Genomic DNA, 18,480 nt, shown 5'->3' with positions numbered 1-18,480 from the left:
GTGGTGACTGAGGGCTGGGGGGGTCCCCTGTGCTGGTGGAGGGTCCTGCCGGAAAACGAAAGGGTCTGAGGTGGAAGGGCAGGCTCAGAGTCAGTCTGCCCTGGCATTGGAGATGGGGGGCACTAGGACCCTGCAGTAGCAGTTGCTGCAGGGAGGCAGCATGGCAGAGGCAGCCAGGGACACTCTGCTCCAGGGCCCCGGGGAGACGCGCGGTGGGGGACCGGGGGACGCTCAGGGGAGGTGCAGGGGGCAGCAGGTGGAGCTGGGCCCCTGGGCTCTGAATATTGCTGGCGCCAAGGCACCACGTGGAGCTAGAACTCGCCACCCCTGATCGTAAGCTCTTTGAGGCAGGGACTGTCTCACTATTACATGTTTGAACAGCACCTAGTAAAATGGGATTCTGATCCATGTTTAGGGCCTTTAGAAACTACTGCAATACAGATAATAAACAACAGCAAAACTTCTCTCATGACTTGAAGACTACCACGTGGGCTATTTAAATTTGCAGATTTCTGATTTATGAAAATGTCAGTCATAATTGTTTCTATTTATGTTGCAGTTTTTACCATATATTCTGTCAATATCACAAGGTATAATATATTTGTCATCAACTTTTTTTATACAGAGAATGGCCTGTACAATGTATCTTTTTAAGGATAAGGGAGTTCAACAGAGAGAACATTTCTTGTCAAAAGGACTGGCTTACAATTCAGCCAGTTAAGTAATTCAGCACTTTACTGGATGAGCTATAAGCAAGATTTGCTCCCACAGCTTGTCTCCTGGACCACAGAAAGGCCTCAGGATCTCTCCTCTCTCTTTTAAAGCCTAAATTTTACTTCATCAATGAAGCTGATAGAGGAATGCATTTTACTACAATGAAGTTGATGGAGAGTGCATTTTTCATCAGTGAAGAGAATATTTTAAACTACTAAATGTAATACTTTAATTTCATACACAGTCTCTTTGCCTCTAGTCCTGGATTTGTGATGCAATTCCAAGCACCCAGAACTATGAGCTCCAGGATCTGTTGAGAGGGGCTGGATTCGTGTCTGGGTATCAAAAGTGCCCAGGGACAGTGCTGAGGATCTCCTAAGCCTGTGAAAAAAAAGTACATATATACTGCACTAGGAAATGTACACGCCTGTCAAGGGAACCTGCCTGCAGCATTGGTTAAAGTTTTCTTTGCCACCTAGTTTGGGTTGGTAATGCAGCATATAAAATTGCTTAACTGCTTGATCAAGAGGCTGTTATTTTCAAAGTTACAAGAAGTTTGTGTGTGATGTGATGGAAATCTATAGTTAAAGAGTATAAAATATAGTAAGAAGAAACTTAGCAATTAAAATAAGCATAATGTCTAAGGTTAAGTATATTTAAAATTTTTTTACTAGCTACAGAACAATCATGGTTTTTTTAGTAAAGCTGTGTGCCTCGTGAATAAAAGTTTGCAAATAAACTTATAACTGAGATAAACCATAAAGCCAGACTCAGCTTTTGAAGACATCTTTTAAGTTTTGTGAAACTCTTCCCTCTCTTCACAAGGACTGGAATTGCTAGATAAAACAACTTCTTTAATAATTAAAATCATAGCTGTCCTTTGAGTCAGAAATACAGAAGTCTTCCTCACACATAATCTACGGCAGAGCTCAAGATGGTGGGTTCAACTAAATTGTTCCATTTGCCATTGTCCACAGCTAATTGCTGCACATTACAGCTGACTCTGTGCACGGATAGCAACTGAAACATACTGGACAGGCAGAATTATGAAGTGTTCATAAAGGTTCACAGAGATAGGAGAATGTTACACTTTGTGGGTGGATATTTATCAATAAATATTTTTAGAAAGCCTCTCTGAAAGATCTGTTTTAAGGAGAACCACACTGTGAAAGGAAAGATCATCACAACCGCAAGCCTCATAGTTTAATCTTAGGATCTCTGCTTGATAATTTTAGGGATGATGGTATTATGCACAGTCAAGTCCAATAACTCAAGTTATTACATATAACGACTTCAAAAATTCATGTTCAGGAACTAGAACCACACACGCAGCAAGCCTCTAAAGATTTACCAAACTCTCTGTATCAGTAAGCTTGTGGATACTTTGGTGATCATTCAGGGAAATAATCATGCAAGGCGCTCTTATTGACAATGGATATCAGCTTGCCAGGAGCCGTTGCAAAGATGCTGGGAGTCCCCACTGGAATCAGGAGTCATTACAAAGACACTGGTCACAGGAGAAAGGAACATGACCATATCAGATTTCTGGAGCTAAGAGTAGTTCATCTAATCTTATCACTGCAAGCGCACGTTCAAGGAAGAATCTCTCTAATAAGGTCAGGCTGTGGTTCCACAGGCAGGGTGTGCCACAGTCCGCATCACAAAGCCATATAATTGTTCTAAAGGGCTGAACAAAATGTGGAATCAAAGTTGTATACACCTGAAAAACTACAAAAATGGACTAGCTCAACCAAAGACCAATGATCCAAAGGGAATGGAGTGTCCCTTTGGAATTCCTCCAATACCTTACTGAGATCTTGAACCAGCCCAAAGTCAACCTAGGGCATTCACAAGACTTCCAAGAATTGTCAAGACAAAATGGTATTTCAAAAGAAACGGACACAGAAGTAACAGCCGTAGAATCTATCTCAGGACTGCCTAAAGAGCATCTTGTATGTCTTCTACCTTAATTCCTCTTTTAGATAAGATAACCCAGAAAAATCAGAGTGGAAAGAAACATCATAACACAGCCTCAAAAAGGTCTAAAACACGCTGGTACTTGGTGGCAATGCTAGAAACTCGATTCTTCTTGTGTAAGGAACTTCTCTCTCTCCAGGACAAATTAGGCTGTTGGACTTGGATACACAAGTCTGATGGCATGAGTTTTGAAAGGTAGATGCAGAAGAAAAAAAGATTACTCAGAATGAGTCATTGCTACTCTCAGCTTCTAGAAAAGACTTTACGTCTTAGGTTTATGACAGGTTTTGATCAAAATTCAGCCACTGTTAGAGACAAGAATATAAATTCACCCAAATGTGAGATTTCCAGCATTCTGTTATTCCTTAATGAATAACTGGAATGCAGCTTAAATGGTAGTACCCTCGAGATCCAAACTGCATCACTAGATAACCTTCGAGATTCCAGAAATTAGACAAAACTAGATTTTCATCCACAAGGAGGTTCATCAATGCAGCCAAGATTGTCAGCCCTTCCATGATGCACACTTCCCCTACCTGGAAATGTAACAACCGTTCATATATAATAAGCCTTAACAAGTTGCCCTTTTGAGCACTTTAGGGAGGTATGTCTCTTCTTCCTTTCAGTTAAAATTGCCTTCCTCGTAAAATCATTTCTGTCCTCAGGATGTCAGAGTCAGGAGTTCTCCCTATGACAGAATACTGCTTATTTTGGCCAGAAAAGATAGTTTGCAGAACCATGCCTCATTTCACTCACAGATCAAGCTACTTTGTTTGTACACCATGAGAACTGGCACAAATATTTCTGTCCTAATCTCTTGTACAGTATGGTGAAGGATAGCCCAGTGGTGAGGTGCTAGCTTAGGATGCTGGTTCAGTTCCTGCTCTGCCACTGACTTCTTGTATGACCTTTGAGAAGTCAGTCTCTCTATGCCTCAGTGCCCTTTCTGGAAAATGAGGATATAGTACCTTCCTACTTCTTAGGGGTGATGAGGATAAATACATTAACGATTGTGAGATATTTTGTTATTGTGGCAATAGGGTGTTTACGAATACCTAAAATAGAAAGAAGTAACACACATACAGGATGTAAGAAGAGCAAATCGGATATTGCTAAAAGAAATTAAAAAGTCTACTGCACTGTCCCCTTTCACTGAAGATGCAGAAGTAAAAATACCTCAAAATCCACCTAATTGAGATGGATTAAGGGCTGCATTGTCAAAGATTATAAGGTGTGTTGGTGAAAACTGCACTCAGAGTCACAGTTTATACCAGGATTGAGAGAACCTGCATGTCCGATGAACAAATTTGCAAGGCATCCATATAGTCAAGTCTGCATATATTTAGTGAGCACTACAAGTTGGCTTTTCATTTGACACAAGGCACAGTTTATCTAACATGCTGTGGAAGCAAAATACAAATAAAAGAATGTGATTATGGACCTGCAGAAAGTTCTTTCTAGTCTATCTGGTTAGAACTTTTATTTTTTATTCCTATTTCTGCCTATGCATGGCTGTCTCCACTAACCATATCAATGAAGGATAGCTGGACATGTCATTTGACTGAGAAAAGTACAGCTTACCTGTTAAATTCTTCTCTCCTAAACGGCATGCCAAGAAATCTGACCCACTGTATTTTAAGAGATATTTTTAAAATATGTATTTGGTTAAAAAGGAAAGTTTTTATATTTGATTAAAAGTGTAATGGTGTTTGTTTGAGTGTTATCCTAGAACTACATGCATTTCTCTATAGGTGCATGTGAACCTCATTTTTCAGCTTTGGAGGTTATCCTCTCACTCATGCCATGCAGTCAGTCTTTTTAGCACTTTATCATATGATCCCCAGCTCTAGTCTACCCCTGTAGCTATTCAATGGGATCCAACCTTTCAGTGAAGAATTGCAAAGTATGCCACCTAAGAAAAAAGAAATTAGCCCTTAAACTAAATTTTTTTCATTATATAGTCCTGTAATTTTTTAAGCCTTTATTTGTTTGATTTCAGAAAAAAAATCAAGTGACTTTTTTCATTGATATGCATTAAAAACAGACATCTCTGCTCTTTTCTTTAGTATAAAGACAAATGGGCTGAATCTTCAGCTGTACCTTTCTACCTCCCCAGTCCCAGGACTGGATGGGGGCCAAAATGGGTGGTGCTAAAGCCAGCTTTGTACTAGCTAAGGATTCCTCCATGTAGGAATGGAATCCTGAGCTGCCCATATAGTCTTGTTTTAAGGTGAACCACCTTTTTCCTCCCTTTGACTCTCTCCTCAAACCTCCCCACCCCCCTTGCCTCCAGTTCCCTCTCCACACAGGATCTTACTGACTTTTTCAGAGAGAAAGTCAAGAAGATCCAGTGTGGCCTCCTCTCTCCCTGTCTTCCCTCCCACTTCCTTTTTATTCTTCTATCTCAGAAAGAAGTTTCCTATTTCTTCCTCTCCTCTAACCCTTTTCTCTGCACCAGTGACCCCCTATCATCCCAACTTCTTGGTATCCCTACTCCCTATGCCCCTCTCCTTGGCTTCTCACTTTCCTCCGTCTCCTTCCTTTCACACTACAAGCATGCTTTAGTCTTTCCCATATTGCCTTACCATACCTACCTCTACAACTACTATCTCATCTTCCCTTCATCTCTAAACTCACCAAATGTTCTGTCTACCTCTGCTATTTGGAGTTCCTTTCCTCCATTTCCATCATAGACTCTCTCCAGACTGCCTTCTGCCATCTTCTAAAATGATTCCCAAAGTCTATAATAATCTCTTCCTGGCCAAAGTTTAGAATTAGTACTCCATCCTCATCCTCCTTGACCTGTCAGCTGCCTGTAGTGCTGTAGACCATGCTCCTTTTTCTTGAAAATTCGCCCTCTTTTGGCTTTCATGACTCTTACATCTCCTGATTCTTGTCTTATCTTTAATTGCTCTTTCAGTATTTTGTTCAGAGGTTCCTCCTTGTGACACCTCCAGCTTTCTGTGTGGGTCCCAAGTAGCTCCATGACTCAACCCCCTCCTCTTCTGTCTATACAACTTCTCTGGGTGATCTCATTCACAAACATGAGTTCAGGTATCATTTCTGTGCTGACTATTCACACATCTAGCACTCCACTCCTGTTCAAACTAAAATTTCATCCAGTCTTCCTGACATTTCCGTGTAGATATCAAGCCGTTGGCTTCAGCTCAGTATGCCCATAAGAGAGCTCTTACTCTTTTCTCTGCAAGCCCTCTTTCCTCTCAGTCACTATGGTCTGGACCCTTATTGTCCCGTCACTCAGGCCAGAAAACTAAGCATCATGTTTGACTCCCACTCAACTGTATCTCCATATACTTTAATATACTTGTGTATAAAAACACTCCAACAATATTTTGTATTAAAGGTTTTGAAATTGCACTGTTTTTTATATGAGGCACTATGCATTTAAGTTTAATAACCCTTAAGTAGCTATTAACAGATAAGGAAATGCATATTACCTGAATGTAAAAAATTTAAATGAAAAAATATGTTTCTACTTCAATCATATACATTGAACAAGGCCCAGTTCTGATAGGCGCTAAACATCTCATGCATGGTGGTGAGCATGCCCAGCTACCATTGGTTTGACTGGGAGTTGAGTGAAGTTCAGCACATTGCAGAATCAGGTCTGTAGTGAATACTCCATGATAGATTGGAATGTAGCTTGGTTATAAATTTGTACACAGTATTTTAAATAGATACATAGCAATGAGGTTTATGCGAAAAAAAATTCTAATCCTGTAGAATTATCGATGTCTTTTTTTTTCACTGTAGCTCAGAAATTGGGCTTAGTTGATCCTCCTTCCTTGCCACTAACAGCAGAAGAGTGGGATAAAGTAAAGCAAAGATCCATAAAACAGGGAGATTCTGTGCAACCTTGTGCAATATGTAGGGAAGAATTTGCACTTCAACCACAGGTACATTTATAACTTTTGGAGTGTATTCTGCACAAAAACATACTTTAAACAGTTATTCACTTATTATTAGTTATTCATTTTCCAAAGTTAGTTATACTAGAAAATTTTAGTTGGAACAGGAAAAAATGAGAGATTCCAACTTGAGATACTTGTTGACTTAATGAGCCTGTTGCGTAACTTATTTTGCTACACTTATTCATTTGCTTTATTTCCATTTTATTTTGGTTTATATGAATTTGGTACTTGTGGAATGAACTGGATTGACAGAACTAAAGTTTAAAGACTGTGCAAGAACAAATTCAACAAAGGTGATAGCAGTGAAAAAGTTCCTGCAGCACCCAGTGTGTGTCACAACCCTCATCCAGAGAGAGCTTTCTGTTAGAGGTCAGAAAAGAGTTCAGTCTTCATCCAGACCTCTGACACCTCTACCAAGACTGTCAGTCAAAATACAAGTTGGGGTGATTGTTTTTGTGTTGTCGAGCCATGTCCATAAAGAAGAGTACCGACATCAACTCATTTCATGAGACACAACTATAAGATAAAAGTAAAGGAGTACTAGTGGCACCTTAGAGACTAACCAATTTATTTGAGCATAAGCTTTCGTGAGCTACAGCTCACTTCATTGGATGCAATGAAAGCTTATGCTCAAATAAATTGGTTAGTCTCTAAGGTGCCACTAGTACTCCTTTTCTTTTTGCGAATACAGACTAACACGGCTGGTACTCTGAAAACTATAAGATAGTGAATTTTGGTCAGTAGTGACCTTGGGTGGATTTGAACTAGTGACCTAGATGTGAAAATTCTATTTTGTTATCTTACGGCTTGGCTCTGCAAATACTTACTGCCGCGTGGAGTCCTACTGAAATCAATAGAACATCTGAAAGTGGTATTCACTATGATCTGTATAAGTGTTTGCAGAGTCCAGTTCTTAGATTGCAAGCTGTTTGGGACAGAAATCATGTCTGCTTTTTGTGCTCTGCATCACTGAACACACTGTCCGTGCTCCACAAATAATTTTTATAAAGTTTGTTTTCACTGGTTCCCTTTTACTAAGAGAATGTCAATTATATTGCCTATTTAAAGGATCATTAGAGCACATCCTTGACTTTCTAGGTTGTGCAGGCTCCTGCTGCTCAGAGATCCTGGCATTCCCAGATCCTAAACTATTCCTACACAGGTTTCAGAATGGTAGCCGTGATAGTCTGTATCAGCAAAAACAATGAGGAGTACTTGTGGCACCTTAGAGACTAACACATTTATTTGGGCATAAGCTTTCGTGGGCTGAAACCCACTTCATCAGATGCATGGAGTGGAAAATACAGTAAGAAGATATATATACATACATATATGTAAGCCCATCTTTTCATGTACTTTGTATATGTATCTTCCTATTGTATTTTCCACTCCATGCATCTGATGAAGTGGGTTTTAGCCCACGAAAGCTTATGCCCAAATAAATGTGTTAGTCTTTAAGGTGCCACAAGTACCCCTCATTTTTATTCATACACATTAAGCTGTCGTTTCCTGTACTCTTCAGTTCCCAGTTTTAGCTCTTTTCAAAGTCTCAACACAGTTGAGGATTTCTTCTTCTCTTGGCTGGTGTAACGCTGTTGGGCATCATTGCATTCAGCCCCCAGCTCCATAAGGTACTGAGCAGCTTCAGCTCCCCTTGACTTAAATGGAAGTTGAAAACTACTCAGCATTTTACAGCATTACTTACTTGAGGGTAGAGTGAAAGTAATCTAGGCAATTAGGTGTTAAAGGAAAAAAGTTTACTGAAGCAGATAAGCTGTGCATGGCCTAGTTCTTGCTCTTCTGTAAATCAAAGTATTAGTCTCTGAAGGGCATCTTGTTAAGGCTGTTTATATTGTCTGCTGGTACCAGAAGAGGTAGAAGCCAATTATTCTTAGAAATCTTCTTGATGAACCTCAGTAACAGACCTGTCAGACAGGAAAGAGCAGTAGCTTCAGATGAGGCCATTTTAACACAGTTTTGTAGCTAAGAAATTTCTGGTCAGTCAGAAGAAAAACCCATACCCCACATGTGGATAATGGGGATTCTATTGAGCATGCTCAGTGGAATCCCTAGCTGTCACTCAAATATCTGATTGCCTTTCCAACCATTATATGGCCAGATCTGAAACTGCCCTGGAGAGAGATGTGGTATAGAATGCTTAATAGGACATTGTTTTGCTGCTGAAAATATTACTCTAGGGGGGAAAAAACTAATAGACCTCTATATCTAGTCCTGCAAAACTTCCATAGGTCTGTGCCCATTTGGGGTTTGAGCCAACCAAAAATAGCCTAAGTGGCTAAGGCCTTAACCTTAGTTCATCAGAATTATTAATGTACAGTAGTTATTGATTGTGCAATTTACTTTAAAAAAATTGTCTTGTTTTCTTGTGATGCTAGTTTTAAAAAATTAGTTCTTTAGTTATTTGTGTCCACAGAGTTCATGAAAATGGTGTGTCCCCAATACAACTTGGTCATTTAGTCACAATTTCTGAGGGCATGTCTGCATTTTACCTTGATGGTTTTATACATCATATATGTGCAGTCTAAGCATAATTGTACTAAACATTTTATTAATATTCCCTCATGTATAATTTTAGAATTACTTAAACAAAAAGGACAAGTAACTAGCTAAAGATGAGTGCTGTTCTTTAGACAGATGTTAACGGTAATTAGGAGGAGAAAACCATTATTCAAAGTTGCTTGTAAGTTTCTTTCATTCTGCATTTTGGGTTATTTTTCTGCTTTGTTTGTTGAACTGGGGTGGGGGCAGTGGGTGCGTTGAAATTTCAGTTTTAGAGGTTGATTATTTACTTTTTGCCTTTTACCACATTGCTACCTATTTAAAAGAAAGTGTAAAATTGCACAAAGATAGGTGGTATGGCCTTGAAGAACAAGGCTGTTCTGCTAAACTCAGGCAGTCTGGCTACCCTTTAGGTCTAAGTTTTAACTAGAGAGAGCAAAAGACAGCACTCATGAAAAGATTACTTTAGATTTGGCACAAAAAAGGGAAATGCCTCTGGAATTCTTTTTGTCCTGCATGTTTCATTAAATTTCTTCCCTCAAGGGAAAAAAGCCACTGTATCTGAAAGCTTTTCCTTTAGCTGGCTGTTTAGCCATTAATCCTTTTGTGTTTGCCAGCTCAGTAATGCACAGTACTTGTTCTAGTTTCACTCCTTCCCCAGTTATTCCTTCCACTAAGGACCAACTGCCTTTTTTGTCTAATGCTGTACGTTTTGTCAGAATAGAGATCACTACCATTTGATATGAGTTTGGGTCAGAAAAAGGTGAAGTTTGCATGAAGCTTGTGAGCACGCTTTCTCTGAGAGGGCTGTGTGTGCTGCATAGCACTTGTTGAAATTTAACTGTTTTCTGGGGGGGAAATATCAGTTTTTATTTTAAATGTATTTTCTCTTGTCATTTTATGGCTCCTCCTTCTCCCCTTCCCCCCATTTGCTATGGGCTTCTCTATATGAAGTAGTTCAAAATTAATGAATGACCATTTTGTTTCTTTGAGCTGTACTTTATTTTTCTAGTTGCTTCCTTCAGAAGTTTTTTTTGCTGTTCATTTATATTTCTCTTTTTAGAATAAAAATTGCAAATATTTAAACTTCATTTTCAATAGAAGTCTTTTGCAGTACTGCCAACAAGCAGGATTGTTAACATTTCTGCATTCAGATTTTTTCTTTTACTTCATGTATTTTTGGTGTTCAGCGTTTAAACTAGTTTAAACTTCAAGCTGTTCTTGTTTTTTTTTCTGTGAACAATAGGTGCTGCTTTCATGTTCCCATGTATTTCACAGAGTGAGTAGACCCTGGTTTAACTATTAAAGCATGCAATACAGCATTCTTGTAATTTAAATACTCTAAATCTACTGTAAGCACTATTTCTGGTTTTGCAAGAAGGCATTTTGACTCAATATCATTTACTGTTAGAAACACAATTTACAGATGATATTATTCCGGTTTTACAATGGTATATTTTGCATACAAGGGAAACCCAAACGTTTGTATACTGATTACTAATTATGTACATGGAAGTGACAGATAGCTTAATTCATAATATTTCACTCCATGTAAGTCTAAAAAGATCTATCATCCTTTTGCTTATTTCCAGGAGTTTATTGATATAAATGTATATTCTTGTAAATATATGCTCTTTTGAATTCACGAAAGGGAAAAAAATGTTCACGTAGTGTAATCTAAAGTGAATCTGGTTTATTTATGAAGAAAAATTAACATTACATCTAAAAATTATAAGTTACTACTTACATTTTTAAATAATATTTTTCTAGGCATGCCTGAAAGCTTTTGAAAAGTTTGCAGGTAAAAAGACCTGTCCTTTGTGTAGAAAGAAGCAGTATCAGACCAGAGTAATACATGATGGGGCGCGTCTGTTTAAAATAAAGTGTATTACGAGGTAAGGATTACTTCCAATAGAGCTGTTGTCACTGAACAACATTTATTTTGCCGTATTGCTCCAAGTTACATACTGAAAATTCAGCACTGGTGGATGCACTGTAAATATTTAAATATTTGAAAAATTTCAAATGATTATGTTTCAGGTAAGTATTTTGTTCTCTTTAAATTTATGTTTGCATTTGTTGAACATCGACATTTTGTTTTCAACAGAATCCAAGCTTGCTGGAGAGGGTATATTGTTAGAAAATGGTATAAAAACTTGAGAAAAACAGTACCTCCTCAAGATAGCAAATTAAGAAAAAAATTCTTTGAAGCAAAGGTATGTTGCATTTGTTTCTTCAGTCTCAGTTAATGTTCTGTTCTTTCCTAGCCTTCCATTAAATCAAACATTCTCAAAGCCTCAGTCAGTCCCTTTCTAAGGGCAAAGAGTGACAAACACTGTAATGTAGGCCTTATGTAAAACACAGACTGTGTTTTACATAAGGCCTAACCTGTGCTTACCTCAATAACAATATTTCTTTTCGTTTTGGATTTTTCTTTCCCTTTCTTATAAATCCCAGGAATCTGTTTTTCCTGTAGAAGTACATTAAGCAGATATGGTAGTAAAATAAATGAATTGTAGATTTCGTTATTAGTCACTGGTCTTTCATAACTACTCCAAAAATTGGACTGGAGAGTCCAGTTCCAGAACACTCTTACACATCCTCCAAATCCAGCTCAGAAGTGAGAAAATAATCACCTTGGGGCTCTCTCCCTATAGAACAAGAAGCAGAAGCAAGGCTAGTTCTTCAAGTAGTGTCTTTATGGAGGCTCCACTTGAGGTGTTCATGCTTCTTTGATTGGAGATTTTTGGCATCAGTGTCTGTTTGGTGTGTGTATACACTGTTGCTATCTTCATGCCCTGTACTGAGGGTATATTGGACTGTGGTGGACAAATTCCCCTCAGTTCCTTCTCAACCACCTTGCCCAGAGAAGGAGCATCCTCAGCATTCACTTGCAATTCTACTTGTTAACTAGTTTTTAGTCAGTTTTATTCTTTTCTAGTTTATACCTTTTATTTCTTTAGTTAGTTAATGTGCAGTTCTTTTTTTCCAGTTTGCCAAGGCTTTTGGTTCCTGCTATACACACGTTCCTCTCCCTCCCCGCCCAATCCCTCTTGACAGTCAGGGAAGTCCTCAGGGAAGCCTATTTTTGTTGGGGTATGCCTGTATCTGCAAGCTTCAAACCTTGCCTCATTTGCTGGGAGTCCTTCCCAGTTAGTGATGGCCATTCACACTGTATATGCCACCTTGGGGATATACACATACTTGCTATGTAAGTTCTGCACAACTTTCAAAAGTTGCTCTAGGAGAGAGAGAGAGAGAGAGAGAGAGAGAGAGAGAAATAAAACTCCATCTTCTAATAATGGAGCACCACCCCCTTTGGATCCTTGTACAGCAGGCTCTAAGGGTATGTCTACACAGCAAAGAAAACCTGCAGGGTGGGATGGTCCCAAACCTCAGGCTCCAGGTCGAGCCTGGAAGTCTACACAGCAATGAAACAGCCGCACAGGCTAGCCATGAGTTTTTCTTTGCTGTGTAGACATATCCTGAGTGACCTCCGTGCCCCATCATCCTCTGCAGCTCGCTCAGCTGCTGAAGCTTTGAGACCTGTTAGAGATACAGGGAAGACTTCATCTAGGAGATCCATGAAATCTCCTCAGAGAGAACACTGTTCTAAAAAGACCTGCTGCAGCAGAGACCCCGTACTCCTAAAAAGATTTCGACGGCGGCTTCAAGTGCTCCTGGTACCAAGACTTCCAGATCAAAGTCCACAAACTTATATAAGTTGCAGGCTTCCCATCACTTCGTACCAAAGCCACAGCAGCATTGAAGCATGAGCAGAGTACAAGAAATAAGGATCCTGTACCTAAGAAGTTGGTACTGCCTGCACCAACTGCTGCATCAGTACCTCAGCTGGCAATTCCACAAGTGTCATTGCCTCCTTCGGTATCACAGCTTTCTACCTCTTCACTAGATCTTCACACAAGCCCATGCAGTACCACAGAAGTTCAGATTCTCCAGGGACCTGTTTTTGTCTCTAATGAGCCTGAGTCTCCTTTACTGAACTCAGACTCCCGGTATCGCAAACCTGCACTATCTCTGGTACCTCAGGGATCGCTGGTACCTCTTAGTTTCCCACACAGTCAGACCCTCACTGCACCCTCATCTTCTCCACCATTACACTATATAAATGAGAGCTCTTCAGACTCTCAAATATCAGTTCAGGGCTCTCCTCACTGGTTACCCAGACCTGACTCTCCTGAAATTATTCAGCCCAAGGACATTCCGCTGTCTCCATGACCTAGGGTGGTTCAACAACCTCCTGGATATGACCAGGGCTAGATGCCTCCCCAATTTTCTTAGGGGCCGCCTCAAGGGCCATACTGAGACCACTGAGCATTATAATCACCAGTAGTTTTCCAAGGCACATAGCATTCATGTGGAACACCAGAGACAGCATTCCTCACTCTCATGCATTCCCCTTAGCAATCATCGTTGCAGAAGGAAATGTTTGAGGAGCAAGAAAGGGGGGCAGACAAGGAGCATACTCTACAAACAAACATATCATCATCATCTTCAAATGAAGCGGTTATGCCTCCTTTGCTTGTTGCAGATGACTTCAAACGGTTCCGGACTTGATGAAGAGAGTGGCGAACACCCTCCAAATTCCATTAGAAAAAAATCCCAAAGGCCTGCCTGTGAATAAAGTGCAGTTGAAGCCTGCCAAAAATGATTTAGCAAACCCCTGACATTGCCCCCTGACAGCTCCAGAGAGCAGATAAAAAATACTACATCCTGGTGGGGGCTCAGTGTCTTTATTTTCTCATCCCGTCTCCAGCACCCTCGGAATGGATGCAGTTAATGAATGGAACAGACAGCACCATTCAAAAGCTACCCCACACGACATAGACCAGAAGTGTTTGATTCACTTGGTAGCAAGAGTTATTCGTCTGCCCCCCAGCAGTTTAGAATTGTGAATTACCGGGTGATGCTTACAAAACAGTCACATCAACGATGCCAAATTTAATTATCTTATTGAGCATTTCCCACAAGATCACTGGGAGCAATTTCAGGCTGTCACTGTGAAGGGACAGCTCCTGGTGAGGATGACTTTACCGGTGCCCCTTAACACAGCTGACAGGGCAGCTCGCTCCATCTCCACAGCCATGGTCATGTGCCATGCATCATCACTGCAGTCCTCAGGCTTCCTGCGTAAGGTCCAAAATGCTGTAGAGAACCTCTCCTTCAATGGCCTCAAATTATTCAGTGAGCCCACAGATTAGTCCTTACATTCTTCTTCAAGCAGTGTCCCTGCGGGTAGTCCACATTCGGATGTGCACATGCCCAGGGGCGCTCTTGATTGGAGACTTTCATTAGCAGCGTCTGTGGGTCATGCCTGCACCCTAGACCTCCCTGTGCTCCTAGACCCACTGCCACTCCAGTTCCTTTTCAAGACTGAGACTTGAGATGGAGCATTGCTGTGTTCGTTAGCTAGCTATACAGCTTGCTACCTCGCTCACATCATCTTTTCTTTTGGCATTTTCTTCTATTTTTTGTTAATTAGCATGGTATACACTTTGGGGGTTAGTGTCCCCCTTCCCTTCTTCATTTGCCTGATAAGGGTCTTTTTTTCCCCACCCTCTCAAGTCTTAGTCCACAGACTCAAGTGCAGTTATGCCCAAGACCCCGGGCTTCAAACCCTGCCCGATGTCTGGGCTTCAAACCCTGCCGTGGGTCGTTTCCCCTCAGGAATAGTCATTGAAGCTGCCTCCTCTGCCTGGGAGAGACTCATGTTCTCTCCAACTGTGAAATCTGCTCAGGTTCAGAAGCAGGTTAAAAAAACCCCTCCTGTTGATGGAGCACTCTCTGAGACTCGTGGGATCCAGTTCACCCCCTGTATCTTGGATCTAGTTGATCAGAGCCCTGGTGACTGGCTCTGCTGTGACAGTAAAAGACCCCGAGGGCCCTTCACAATCATCCAGACCCTCTCAGAAGAAGAGATACCATTCTCCAGAATGGGATAGAGAAGTGGGAAAGTCATCTCCTCGGGCTAGGTCTCAGGAGACTTCATATCCTGATAAGGGTAGCGCTGAGGCTCTCATCCCTTCCAATTCTGAGATCATGGCACCAGCTAAGAAAACCAAGCCACGTACCAAGAAAATGTCAGGTAAACAACTTAGAACAGCATCAGCACTAGACTCATTGTCTTTGGAATACAAGGACTCCAGAGCCAAGCTGAAATGGTCATTGGTACTGTCTTCTGTAGCCAAATGTGAAGGGCACACTGATCACAGTTCAGTATTGTCTCCAATACCACCCAACATACTGACTCCTGAGCATCCCTGTCTAGAGGCCCCGGTACCATCCAGGTTCCTATTCCATGAGGACACTGGAATCTTTGGAAGAGCCTGAATCACCATTACTGAGGGGTGCCGAAAGACACACACTGCCAGTACCAACTCACCTCCTGGAGCCTATTTACCCTCCAATCCCTACCATATTTAATGATGCCTCAGTCTCTGGTACCAGTGTGGTCACCAGCCCCACACAATCTCTTTGAGGATACCAGTGCAATCTCAGGACCCTGTCCGGGCCCCAGTACCAACTCGACTACCAGGTACTCACTGAGGAGGAAACTCCCAGCAAGAGATATACCTGGCAACCTTGGGAAGGACAACCTTGAAGCCCTGCCTCCTTCCCTTATTCCTCACCACGGTGGGCTTATTGGAACCCCTGGGCTTCTTAAGGTGACTAGTTCTACAGGGTCACATCTTATGAGTGCCCTCTTACAAGCAACGACTGCTGCCCTTGGATTCCACTCCACAGGAGGATCTTATAGAGGAGCAAGGACCAACTGAGGAAGAAGAAACACCACCTTCAACAAATCCTCCTCCTCTCCAGATGAAGTTGTCATGCCTCTTCCATCATCCTGTCAGTGATTTCAACACCTTATGAAACATATAGCGGAGAGCTTGCAAATTTCATTGGAAGAAATACATGAACCCCAAAATTCCCTGTTGTACATCCTTCTTACATCTCCTCACGGAAAAATCATCTTGCCCATCAACAATGCTCTGGTGGCCCCAGCATGTACGACGTGTTCTAGCTACAATACCACCTATGCATAAATGGGCTGACAAAAAATACTACATTCCACCCAGAGTCTCAGAGTATATTTTTTCCTCCCACCTTATACCCAACCCCCTGGTTGTCAAGGCTGTTAACTAACAGAACAAGCAACATAAGTCCTGCTCAGTGCCATCTGACAATGAGTTAAAATGACTGGATCTGCTAGACTGCAAGAGCTACTTGTCAGCTTCTTTGAAGTTCAGAATAGTCAGTTATCAAGCCCTGATGGCAAAATATGATTTTACCAACTGTTCAGTTTTCATCTTTTATTGAACACCTGCCTCGGGACCAGAGGGAATAATTTCAAGCCCTCATAACAGAAGGCCAGATAATTGCCAAGACATCTCTTCATGCCTCATTAGATGCCATCGATACAGCTGCATATTGCATGGCTATTGCAGCAGTCATGCACTGAGCTTCTTGGCTGCAGTCCTCTAGCCTCCCCCTGGAGGTACAAAATACTTTCGAGTACCTTCCCTTCAAGAGGCCCAGGTTGTTTAGTGATACCATGGATGGTCCTTTCATTCATTTAAATACTCCTGGGCAACACTATGATTTCTGGACATTTATACAGCTGCAACAAGGAGAAAATATAGTAGATCACAGACAGCTCTATGATCTCACAAAGTCTGCTGCCAGCCCATGAGAGTGGCTGAACTCTCCAGGAAGAAGCCCAGGTTTGCTAAGAAAGGGCCATCTTATATAGCAATCTCCCAGTCAGTGACATCATCAAAACAAATTTTGACCCACTTGTTGAGGGTCACAAACTGTCTTCTGCTCCAGCTTCTACACTACATCTGTTCCCCCTCCACCTTTATGGGGATCACTCTCCCGTTTTCTACCTTTCTGGGAGCTCATCACCTCAGACAGATGGATCCTAGAGGTGATTTCTACAGCCTACTCCATCCAGTTCAGTCCCCTCCTCTGTCTTCTGAGACCCTTCTCACGAGGATCGCCCTCGTTCCCCTCTGCCTCAAAGTCTTTCACTGGACTTCCATTGTTGGCAGCAGGTCCACCTCCTTTCTATATACCTTGGTACTGGAGCGCAAAGGTATCTAGGGCTCAGGCACGGATCTGCAGATGCTGCTGACAAAAGTCTTTAGTCAAGAGTGCACAGGTGCACACGTATCTTGAAACTCTTGAACTCCAGTTACTGTACAAGGTAAGCAACCTCCTCTTCCTTGAAAGATTCTAGAATTACCCTTTTCTTGCTGGGTATATATACTCCTGCAAACAAATAGTTTCAGTAGGTCTCAAACAACTCAGAGGTTCTGTCTATCCCTGTTTTCCACCTACCACATAGGACCTAAGCCACCTAAGAAGAGACCCAGACTATACAAAGGGAAAGCATTCACCATTACAACCCCATTGACACAGCAGGAATCATCTGTGAAGAGCTCCTTTGGATGCCTTGGAACACTCTCATGATTCTGATCTGATATTGCACTATTCTGCTTAGCTTATTCTCTCATTATTTGCAGACTGGCTCTCCGATTTCCACAATTCATGGGAGCAGATTTACCAACAGATGGGTATTGGAAGTTATAACATCAGGCTATTCCATCCACTTGCACTCTATGCCCCCCCTCACATTCCCCTTCTCTATCCTTTTCAGGCACCAATCTCATAAGTCTCTCGTGAGATAGGAGATTCTGTCTCTTCTCTGCTTAGAAGCCATTGAACAAGTTCCCACTGTACAAGGGAAGAGGATTTTAATCCAAATATTTTCTCATTCCCAAAAAGAAGGGCGGGTGGAGACAGATTTTAGATCTCAGGATGCTGAATACCTTCATCAAGATTCAGAAGTTCGAGATGATGACATTTGCAGTTATCATCCCATCCCTTGATCTGGGGGACTATTTCATAACCCTCAACCTTCAGGATGCATACCTTCATGTTATGATACACTCTTCTCACAAGAAGTTTGTACACTTTCTAGTGGGCCAGGACTACCATCAATATTACCACCTCAGAGTGTTCTTGAAAGCTATGGCAGTCGTTGCTATGCAGCTTCGTCAATAGAAAGTAAACATTTTTCCATATCTTGACAATTGGCTCTTAAAGGAGCCTTGTTACACTGTGGTTCAAACTTCAGTAAACAAGGTCACCTCTGTTCTCAAGGCTCGGTCTTCAATTCAACATCACAACGGCCTTCCTCCTACCTGTGCAGCGGATAGAGTTCATAGGAGCCATTCTCAATGCTACAACATACAGAGTCTATCTACCCAGGGACACAACTTGACAGAACTCACTGCACAATTTCAACTAA

The 18,480-nt window shown here is 41.4% G+C and overlaps 1 protein-coding gene across 2 annotated transcripts in view; it reads left to right on the top strand.

Moving 5' to 3' along the window:
- The window catches only part of RNF32 (ring finger protein 32), a 56,310-nt gene that overhangs the window by 21,023 nt on the left and 16,807 nt on the right, over window positions 1-18,480 (top strand). For both annotated transcript variants that reach the window (XM_043541559.1, XM_027823895.3), the window contains exons 4-7: window positions 6,466-6,608; window positions 10,390-10,422; window positions 10,914-11,038; window positions 11,251-11,359. In XM_043541559.1, the coding sequence (XP_043397494.1) occupies window positions 6,466-6,608; window positions 10,390-10,422; window positions 10,914-11,038; window positions 11,251-11,359 (410 nt within the window). The remainder of the gene's footprint in view (window positions 1-6,465; window positions 6,609-10,389; window positions 10,423-10,913; window positions 11,039-11,250; window positions 11,360-18,480) is intronic.

Source organism: Chelonia mydas, chromosome 2, assembly GCF_015237465.2.
Source record: "Chelonia mydas isolate rCheMyd1 chromosome 2, rCheMyd1.pri.v2, whole genome shotgun sequence".
Taxonomy (NCBI): Eukaryota; Metazoa; Chordata; order Testudines; family Cheloniidae; genus Chelonia; species Chelonia mydas.
The sequence above is the reverse complement of the archived record's forward strand: the minus strand, read 5'-3'. Positions and strand labels throughout refer to the sequence as shown.